This window comes from Lagenorhynchus albirostris, chromosome 8 (assembly GCF_949774975.1).
Source record: "Lagenorhynchus albirostris chromosome 8, mLagAlb1.1, whole genome shotgun sequence".
Classification (NCBI taxonomy): Eukaryota; Metazoa; Chordata; class Mammalia; order Artiodactyla; family Delphinidae; genus Lagenorhynchus; species Lagenorhynchus albirostris.
Genome location: NC_083102.1, coordinates 27,220,008 through 27,231,370, shown reverse-complemented (window position 1 = coordinate 27,231,370; position 11,363 = coordinate 27,220,008). Strand labels below are relative to the sequence as shown.

At 34.8% G+C, this 11,363-nt stretch overlaps 1 protein-coding gene across 1 annotated transcript; it reads left to right on the top strand.

The window, feature by feature from the left end:
* The first annotated feature begins 6,316 nt into the window (after positions 1-6,316).
* On the top strand, positions 6,317-6,466 carry LOC132524154 (mitochondrial import receptor subunit TOM5 homolog). The gene has a single exon (XM_060155989.1). It carries the CDS (start codon positions 6,317-6,319, stop codon positions 6,464-6,466), a length of 150 nt encoding a protein of 49 aa, XP_060011972.1.
* Positions 6,467-11,363: the final 4,897 nt, after the last annotated feature.

Below are 11,363 nucleotides of genomic sequence, written 5' to 3'. Positions count from 1 at the left end.
ACAGGCATTTAAAAATATCGGCCAATTAAATGGATTTGATTAAACATATCACCTTGGGTGTGATGTAGACAATACTGTCCAGTAAAATATCACTACATTCAGAAAGTAAAAATACATTCACTGTACCAGTATAATTCAGGGATTCAGGGAGCCATGACTCAAGAGATTCCATAATCTCCTCTTTTCAAACCCCATTTTTAAAGTTATTCTATTTTGTCCCCTCCCTCCTTACTTTGCTTTCCTAACAAGGAGGTGTTTTCACTGTTAGGTGTACCTAGAACAGATGGAAAGTTTCATAGCTATAGGTAGGGCCTCCCCAGCTATCTCCGCCCTGGTAGAGTCCCCATGAGGCCAGGGTCTGATACTCATATTTATAGGTAAAAAATATAAATTTACTGTGATAAGCTCTAGGGGACTGATTCAGCTCAATCAGCTAAAAGACCATTTGTTAGTTTACAATGAGGAGTATTCCAGGAGCAAAAACAAAATTTATTTGCACTGGATCATACCTTCTTTATCCAGCAGGAAAATTTAATAGGAAAAACTTTTTTTAAGTTTTAGAAAACAGACGTACTATAAACCTAACAATTTATAAATACAAAGCATATATACCGAGTACTCTTATAAGCAAGTAATACTCATAAAAGAATGATTCAGACTTCCATTTCAATGCATCCAGATTGGTATTTGCTGTTCAGTGATCATTATAAATGGTTAATAGATCATATATGTAATTGTCTTGCCTCCAGACCATAGAAAAAAAGAAGAATCTTTTAAAATTTATAACAATGCCAACTTTAACACTTCACATCTTGTTTCTAAATCTTAAAAACTTTTTTTCATCCAATAAATACTTACACTTCAGGCATTCTCTAGAAATGGATCCCTGCAGAGCTCTTGATATAAGCCCTGTAAAGACCACTAGTATGTGAAAGGAAGTCTATAAACATGCTAGTGATTCATCACTCTAAGTTACTGATACTCAAGCCTTGAACTGAGCCGAACCTCCAAGAAGCCACATATTTGTCCCAGAGAAATTTGAGTCCCTACAGAAACAGAGGGCCCTCAGCTGCTGTGAAGTTTGTTTATAAGGAATAGTTATGTGAAGAATGTGTCAGCATCCTTTCTAAAATAAACTGGAAGATGCTGTATCTTATACTGTTCACTATCCCTGTACTATCACAAAGGTCTGAATTATCAATCAATGAAATAAGAGTCTTCCTCAGCCTTAAGCTTTATTAATGATTAGCAGAGAATTCAAAACAATAATGCAAGCAGCACCAATATCTATGAGGCCCCATACGTCAGATGCAGCTCTTAGAATACTCATTTCTGCACCTGAGTTCATTTGGTTTCAGAGTTATGCTATCTAATTGGGTATCAGTCAAGCACAGGGAAATCACTGAGTTGGGGGTCTCTTGAATTTATATGCCTCATTAATCATATCGACCTGTTCTGGCTACATAATTAAATCCTATTCTTCAACACAGCAGCAGGAGCACGTAATTCCATAAATTTCAGATTTACTTATAAGACTCAAACTAGATAAACCAGGTACACCCTTCTAAAAGGATTCCTGTTCCATAAGTCAATGTTTGCACAAGTTCAGGTCAATCTTCCCTCCAGCATCCCTGAGGACAGGAAACTAGTTACAGACCCACTGTTAAATCTTTTCTTCCCTATGCCTATATAAGGATCCTTCAGGTAAACTATTGAAAGAATTTAGCAATAGAAAAAATAGCTCTCTCTCTTAAAAAGAGTTCAAATAAATAAACAAATATCGATAAATAAAATAGAACTATTAATTCAAAAAAGATGTGCTTACTTTTAATTGACAATAGGAATTATATAACTCAATATAGCTCTCCTTTTTTGGCTTTAGCTGCTACAGTATCATGCCTTAAATAAGTAGATAATCTTGAAACTATTTATATCCAAGCTTTTATATATAATTACCTTCAATCTCATATATCACATGATTTTTTTCCTATAGAAGTGAATCTTCTACCTCCTACACTTTTGGTAGGAATGTAAATTAGTGCATCCACTATGGAAAACAGTATGGAGTTTCCTTAAGAAGCTAAAAATAGAACTACCATATGATACAGCAATCTCATTCCTGGAAATGAGAATTTCCAGGAATTCTCTGGAAATTCTCTGGAAATTCTCTGGAAATATATCTGGAAAACCAAAACTCTAATTCAAAAAGATACATGCACCCCAATGTTCACAGCAGCAGTATTTACAATAGCTGATGAGCCATCAACAGATGACTGGCTTAAGATGTGAGATATATATATATAATGGAATATTACTCATCCATAAAAAAGAATGAAATATTGCCATTTTCAGCAACATGGATAGACCTAGAGAATATTACACTGAGTTAAGTAAGTCAGGCAGAGAAAGACAAATACTGTATGATATCACTTATATGTGGAATCTAAAAATAATACAAATGAAACTATATTCAAAACAGAAACAGATTCACAGACATAGAAAACAAATTTATGGTTACCAAAGGGGAAAGGGAGGGGGGAGAGATTAAATTAGGAGTATGGGATTAACAGATACAAACTACTATACATAAAATAGAAAAGCAGCAAAGATTTACTGTATAGCACAGAGAATTATATTCAATATCTTCTAATACCCTATAATGGAAAATAATCTAAAAAACACATATATATACATGTATATATAAAACTAAATCACTTTGCTATATACCTGAAACTAACACAATATTGTAAATCAACTATACTTCAATAGAAAAAGGAAAAAGAAATGCATCTTCTATTTTAAGCAACCTTAAACAATTTTTGGAATAAATATATTCTAAATAGCTAAAAGTTGTATATTTATCTAGAATAAAATTTATAGTTAGCTTCTTATTTCTGAGAGCAATATTGCTTCTCTTCCACATCTGCCTCTTCACCCTCTTACACTTTCTTTTCACAAACTACCACTGATAAGCGTCATAGTCAAAGGTCATGGAACTTACTTCCTACTACTGGGTACTTTCCTTCCCTACCACCTTTCCCAAGGTGAAAGCTCTGAGTTAACTGCATCACCCTCACCCCACAAACCCAGGGGCCTTAATCAACTGTTGTCTGTTCACTCTGAAGTTCCAAAGTTCCTGGATGCGGGAGGGTTTGAGGAAACAGAAATTCTCATCCATGAGATTTGAATAACTGCTCATGGGGTAATGGCAGGATCACCATATTGAGAGGAGGAATAAGGAGTGAAGGCTATCAGGAGAAGAAACAGTGGAATAGGGCCTGTATTTTATGATTAGGCAAAGAGATTAAAAGGATATGCTCAGATTATTGAGAAGGGAAAAAAAGACCAAGATTCAACCAAGCATATAACTGTCTTTTTCTTGTATTTAGGTAGTTCAAGCATATTAGAATTCTAAAATATTAATATTAAAAGGACTTTAGAAATCATTTTATCCAGCCTCTTTATTCACAACCATTTAAGATCAAATTGGAAAGGGGAAAGACTGACTATAGTGGCAAAGCAAGTCTTCTTTTCCTTCCCTCTCTAAATCTCTTATTCTTCTTTTAAATTCTTTCTTTGCCTTACAGATTTTTGAGGTCAAATATTTTGTATTTTCTTTAATAGCTTTAAATGTTTCAGTCATAATTAAGAAAGTTTTTTCCATTTCTAGTTGATAGAGGAATTCACTTTCTCTGGTACATATATAGGGTTTTAATTTTCATTTTTAAAATATTCAGATATCTGATCAATCAGTGGAATTTATTCTGATGTATAGTTTGAGGCTAGAATCTAAATTTTATCTTTTTTCAATATTTCTCCAGTTGTTGAAAAATGTCTCTTTCCCCCAATGATTTAATATACATACATTGTCCTACATACTTGGGTCTAATTTTTAGTTTTCTATGTGTTCCCTTGGAATGTCAGGCAGTCCATTCATACACAGTCCACATTGTTTTAATTACAGGCGATACAGTATGTTTTAATATCTATTACTTCTAGTCTCCTTACTTTCCATTGCCCTTTTTCTCCTGTGTTTTTTTCCCTCCATAGTAATTTGAGCTTCATTAATATTTTTCATATAAACTTTAGATTCAGTTTATCTAATTCTGTCTTTTTAAAAATTGGTATTTTTATTGGGGTTGTATATTATCTTGGATAGAATTAGCATCTTGATGATGTTTATTCTTTCTTTTTAAGAATATGGAATAGCTTTCCATGTGTTCAAATATAATGTACGTTTCATAAATATTTTAAGGCTTTCTCTGTAACTTTTTCACATTTGTTAACTTTATACTTTCCTCTCCCATTTTTTAGTTATGTTATCTCTATTTACTCAGAACATTTAACATTTACATTCTAATCTTCCACCTTTACTCTCATCTTTATTTTACTCTTAGACATAATTAAATATATGCAACGATGCTCACTAGAAGGCCTTTGTTATTATCTCTCGATTGAATGAAGACTGTTCTCTGGCAGATTCCTGACGAAAAGCCTGTGAGTGCAATATTCCGAGTTCTTACATGGTTAAAATGGGTTTGTCTATAGCTGTAAACACTGAAGGACTGCGTATAAAACCCCTGGCTCACACGTTCCCCCCTGAATGTCTTGAAAATATTACCCTACTTTTCTCTAACATTGTATGCTATTGTTGACAATTTTCAGTCTGAGTTTTGAGTTTCTGATTTCTGGTTGTCTTTTCCATCCTCAGTTACTTGTTTAATTATATTGGGTTCATTTTTCAGTATTGTGTTACAATTTTCCTTTGTATTATGGCTTTTTCTCAAGGCAAGGCAATTATCATTATCTTACACAACTCTTCCATTTTCCTTTCCCTTCTTTTTTTTTTTATACAAGAAAATTGTGTTCCTCATCTCATTTAGAGCAGGATAAGAGATGATTCAGTATCAAAGTAAAAAGTTGCACAATTTTCCATTATTACTACATGGTAGGACTTCACCTCCCTTACAACTTGATTTTCTCTCCCTGGGACTCTCTGTTATCAAATCAACCCTCTGGCTGATTGTCCATTACCTATTTTCAATTATTCTTGTCAGTGCTATCTTCAGTATGAGAAATGATGAGAAATTGAACATTTTTCCCTTGGAGAATATTACTTGGCTTTATCTTACTAGCTGAGCTCTACATATCCAATATCAATAACCTCAGTTTCTTCCCACATTCCCTAAGTTTTAAAGAAAAATTAGAATGCTGTAAATAAATGTGGTACCAGATGCACTCCAGCAAATGATAGCTCTTGGAATAGCATCTGAAATGACAATGTGTACTCACTTGGAATTCAGAAATGAAAATGTCCCAGTGCCTTCCTTGCTTCATTACTGAAGGGAATCGGCCTTATACCACAGCAATCGCCTGTTCCCACCAGCTGACAATGAAATGAATACTCTGTAGGAGCTGAGATGATTGTGGCATTAAACTTAGCAGTCGCTCCATGATCCCGCAAGACTGCTACTGAATCTAAACTAAATCAGTTTTGAGAAGAGTCTGTACAGAACTTGTTCATCGTTCAAAATCTGGAGGGGAAATAGGAGTAAAATCAAATGAGTTAGGAAAGAGATTATCAGCTAAGAGATAGCTCAGGGATCTGTTTTAGGTCAGGCGGAGGGAATAGGACAGAAACAACCAAATAGCGTGAGGAGAGTTGACGTTATCCGCAAAAGCCCAAGAGATTGTTTTATTATTGTCATCAGTTGCAATGATGATGATAATAGTAGTGATCTGTTGTTCAGTGAACACAAAACACTGCAATAGCAACGGCACTGACTACAGAAAGAAAAACATGATACAGCTTCCCTGGCTGCTACGCTTGGCATCTAAATTACCCAGACTATGACCCAGAGCAGGGACACTTAGGGAATAGAGCAGATGCCTGAGATAGGGCAAGCATCTGACACAGCATGACATCGGATAGAGAATGACCCAGAGCAGGGACACTTAGGGAATAGAGCAGATGCCTGAGATAGGGCAAGCATCTGACACAGCATGACATCGATAGAGATGACAGATTGGTCTTAGTCCTTTAATCTCCTGTTGGAAGGGTAATAAGTGACAGTTTAGTCCTAAGGGTATTAGGAGGTTAAGGAGCAAGGGGCGGGTGGTGGGGAACATATTAATATCTCTGGGTAAAACTTTCTGAATGTACCTCATTTAAGATTCACAACAATGCAATCAGTTAGATACTATGGTTTCTATTCTACATAGGAAGTAACCGAGGTTTGAAGAAGTTAAAACCGTCCCAGCTTCAGGCAGAGAGAGAGAAGAACGCAGGCTTGAGGCCCAGCGAGGCAGAGCTGCAATGTTCTGTATTGAGAGCCTGGAGACGACACTGGACAAGGAGAGGAAATGGAAGATGCTCGAGGATGTGATCTCCCTACAGAACGTCCTCATCTACATGGTCCTGCTGGGAGTCACTTGCTTTATCCAAAAGAAATTGGACAGCATCTAAAGACTGGGCATTCTATTTGGATACGTGATACGAAGAACCTGATAACAGTTTCTACTTCTATCTGCAAATGAGACTCTTTGATGTCCACAGCTAAAATAGAAAACTATTTGTAAAGTGTGAAAAAACCTTCTGGTCATAGTGCGCCTTGCGTCCATTATATTCAGCCTCCACAAATGGTGATATAAACCTTTCCTCCTTCACAGCTCCCTCCCAGAGGTGCAGGTCCGGTCCCTATTCTTTTGTCTCTGTTTTTTCTTTTTTCTTTTGCCCTGCCCAGGTACATGGGGAGTTTCTTGCCTTTTGGGAGGTCTGAGGTCTTCTGCCAGTGTTCAGTAGGTGTTCTGTAGGAGTTGTTCCACGTGTAGATGTATTTCTGATGTATTTGTGGGGAGGAAGGTGATCTCCGCGTCTTACTCTTCTGCCATCTTGAAGCTCCTCCTTGTTTATTTTTAATAATATTTTTTCCTTAAAGTTTTCTTTGCATGATGCTAATCTAAGTGTACCAATTTTCATTTAGTTAGAAATATCTTTTTCCATTCTTTGACTTTTAAATTTTCTTTATATGATACTAATATAAGTATACCAGCTTTTTGGGGGTGTGGTTAGGAATATCTTTTTCTATTCTTTGGTTTTCAGAATTTCTGGATCATTGTGTTTTAGATGTGTGTCTTATCCACAAGATATAACTGACTTGTGTATTTGTGTGTGTGTGTGTTGTTAAAACCATTCTGAGAAAAAGAAAATAACTGACCCAACATGCCAGTTTTTCAACTGGAGCATTTATTCCATTTATGTCAATAATGGATATTGATATATTTAAATTCACTTCTGCAGTTTTGTTTTTGCTTTAAATGGTGCTTTTTTCTCCTCTCTTGCTTTTTAAAAAAACCTTATTATGTTTTTTATTCCATCTCTTTTTCACTATAAGTTTGGAAATATATACCACATTCCTATTCTTAGAGTAGTTACCTTGAACTTTCTATCATGAGCACTTAGCTTCTTAAAGTCTGAAATCAGCGAATATCCGTATCATCTTCCCAAACAATGCAAATATCTTAGAACTCCAAACACATCTGAACTATCTGATATTGTTGTTGAGTATTTTAGTTCTTTGTGGTTTTCCTTTTATTCCACAATACAGTGGTGTTGTTGTTATTTTCTAGTCAATGTTTGTTAAGCAAATTCTTTGTTCCTTATGTCTTTGTTCATGTCAGATCATTCTTCTGAGATTACTCTTTTTCTGAAGTATAACTTTTAAAATTCCTTTAGTAAGGACTATTTGAGGACATTCTTTTACTCAGTTATAATTTTCTTACACAATTTTTTCTTGTACATTTATCAAAATCAAAAAAGTAACACAGATATGAGACCACTGTCTAATCTGTAGATCTTACTCAACCTTTGCCATTAATCCCAATAATGTCCATTATGTGCTCTTGTTCTCCTTTAAGTTGGAACTATTCTTGAGTCTTTTATTGTTTTTCACAAGCTTGCCATTTTTGAACAAAATAGGCCAGTTAGCCTAAAGAATGACTCTCAATTTGGGTTTGTCCAGTGGTTTCTCATAGTTAGATTCAGGTTATCACCTTTGGCAGCAATGATACAGAACTGACATTGTATTCTCCCTGCATCCTATCAGCAGACATATGGCTTTGCTCTGTCTCATACTGGTTATGTTAACTTTGATTACTTGATTAAGGTGGTGTTTGTCATGTTTCTCCACTGTAAATTTATCATTTTCCCTTAGCAAATAAGTACTGGTTTGTCAGTAAATTCTTACCTTTTATGATTTAGTAAACTATTTTTATTTCTTAGCACTTCAAAGGGAATTGTAAAGTTTCAATTAAAAATTTTTTTTTTCTCAAATGGCAGAATGAAAGCTTGACCTGTTTGGAAAATAACTGCAAAGCAGAAAAAGAAATATATTTAAGAATTGGAATTGAAATTTGGGAAATTCATATCTAGTTTCCTTAAAATATCAAAGTTATTAGTAAGATTTTAATAAGGAATTTTGAAAGAATGGGAGACTATTCAAACAGGAGCTTTCAGAAGATAAAATGCTCATCAATGATCTCAACCTATATAAAAACTGTGCAGAATTATAAAGTTAGGAACATAGATAAAGGGATATCTCTTGCCTGTAAAATTTTATTCCATATGTAATTTTACTTTGTATTTATTTTATAAATCTTGTCCTAAATTTTCCTTTTAGGTAATTATAATTATTTTCCTAGGATAAAAAGTTGAGTACTTGTTTAATTTATCTTCTATATTTTTAATCACATTAAAAATATTTTTTGGGCTTCTCTGGTGGCGCAGTGGTTGAGAGTCCACCTGCTGATGCAGGGGACATAGGATCGTGCCCCGGTCCGGGAAGATCCCACATGCCGGGGAGCGGCTGGGCCCGTGAGCCACGGCTGCTGAGCCTGTGCGTCCGGAGCCTGTGCTCCACAACGGGAGAGGCCACGGCAGTGAGAGGCCCGCATACCGCAAAAAAAAAAAAAAAAAAAAAATTTAAAACTACTAAATTCATTTTGATTAATGCTTTGGCCTCATTCCATAGTTTCAATTTATACAAAGGTTAATATTTGATCACTTCAGAAACATTCTATTGCTGTTTTCTTGATTTAATATTGTTTTAATCTTTATTGATTTCTTGGCCCAGTTGTTACTTTATAGAATACTTTTTAAAAAGTATGAATATGTCAGTTTTCCTTATTTAAATTTACTTTTTTCTAGTTTTATTGAACAGTGATCTGAAAACATATACTTCAAATTTCTGCATTTTGAATTTATATAAACTTTCTTTTTTTCTGTTATACAGGCAATTTTGATATTTGTATATAATAACAAATTTGTATACAATAACAGTATACACCTCATAGAGTTTATATGAGGATTAAATGCTTAAGAGATACAGTTAAAACATGTACATAAAATCAGTACTATAGAAATGTTAGCTATTACTACTATATTCACTTTAAATTCCATTTGAAACTTACATTCATTTTTTTTTGTTTTCCTTATTCAACCTTTTATTTTTAATGTTTTTGTTTCAGTGTTATGTCATAGTAATACAAATTATTGTATTTTATTCTTTATTTATATACAATACACTATTTTTGGTAAGTGATTTAGACATCCTCATTCACAGAAGTAATCGCTATGCTAGTCCTATCATATGCCATTCCTTTTTTTTTAGTTTCTGGTTTTTTTTCATATGTCATTCTTCACTGGCCTTATTTTAAAGTCAAATGTTTTTAGGGGTGGGTCTATTATCTATGATTACATTTGTTATGTAGACTTGTTTTAGTTTGTAACATTAGAACTTTTATTATGCTATTTTTGAAAACATGTTTAAAAAACAAATGAAATCACTCACCAAAACTATTTCCAAGTTAATCATTGATTTTGTCTCACAAACAAACTCAACAACTTTGATCCCTTTTACAACAGAGGAAGTATTTAACAATTTTTGGCTTTCCTTCTGTCTGACCTCTGCTTTCTCAGTCTAATCCAATTTAGTGGGGGTGGCGGGGGAATTGAATTGAGCCCAACTTTTGGTCCAACAATTAACTAAAATAATCAACCACATTCTTCTCTTTTCTTAGTCTTATAATTTCTTCTTGTTCTCTCAGCTCACTATTTTTCTTTTTGTTTGCTTAAATTTCTGCAGAAAAAAAAGATGGTACTTAAAGAAAAGGAGGCTGTTTTTGCATTACAGGGAAAGATAGAGGCTGCTGTTTTGTTTAGGTAAACACTTATGCCAAAGCAAGGCCTCTTCTGGAAGGAGAGTGGTATTTAAACGAATTGAATTGCTCTACCAAATAAAAGGAATGTGATTTTATTTGTGGGCTGGGTGGCAACTTCACAAAGATATAATTTTGAGCTGGGGAAAATAGGACTGAGGGCTCTGGGATTGGGGAGGGAAATGAGAGAGAGGTGACAAGAAAGAGGAGATGCTCATTAAAGAAAGGAAAGTGCATGAGCTTCCAAAGCTTGGGGGTGAGTTTGAGAAATCTTTGTGAAAGCAAAGGTTAGGGATGATAGCCCTTAGGAGCAGTGATTCCTGATATCCAATTAAAGTTATATTTACTTTGCTAAAATTCCTTAGAAGATTCAGTCCTGGCGATTCCCCGTGCTAGCCTAGTATTTACTGAGACCTGGGGGATGGCAGGGCTATCTTGGCGTGAAGCTGACCTGACCAGCAGTTGTACAGTGTGGTACAGAGGTGGCCAGATATGTCAGAGAAGCCCTAAGCAGCGTCTGGAACAAGAGGGCAGAAGGGATGTGCTCCACATGTGTACACCAACGCCCTCACAAACACTATAGGACATGGGACTGGACTTCCTACAGTCTCCCATTATGGGGGCTGGATGTTAACAGACATTGTGACCATGGAGAATAGAAAAAATTGGAAAACGATGGATACATTTAAGATAGGTAGTTTTTCCCCTAGGTCATACCAAAGTCCTTAACAGATTTCCAATTTGAGAAATGTCCTTTAAAAAGCAACTCTAAAAATTGTGGAAAACATCCTTTACTACAATAAAGGTTTTTAACATTTTGGAGTCAGAGATCTCTTTGAGAAAAATGATAAAACATTGTGTCCTTTCATCAGAAAAATGCATCTACACATATACACATAAAATTTTGTCTAAAATGTAACCCTTATTAAAGACCCAGAAACTCTTCTTTCCTTCTTAAAATTTAATCATTTGTTTCTGCTTATTACTTTTTTGATATCACAATGAGCACCTTCAATTTTTGGTCTCATTCTGCACCCCCCCACCGCCCAATTATACCCTTGATGATTGATTGTTTCATTTACTCTATCTTCAGGAACTTCTATTATTTCTATTAACATGTCTTCTTGTATGTCATCTTCCCTCACATT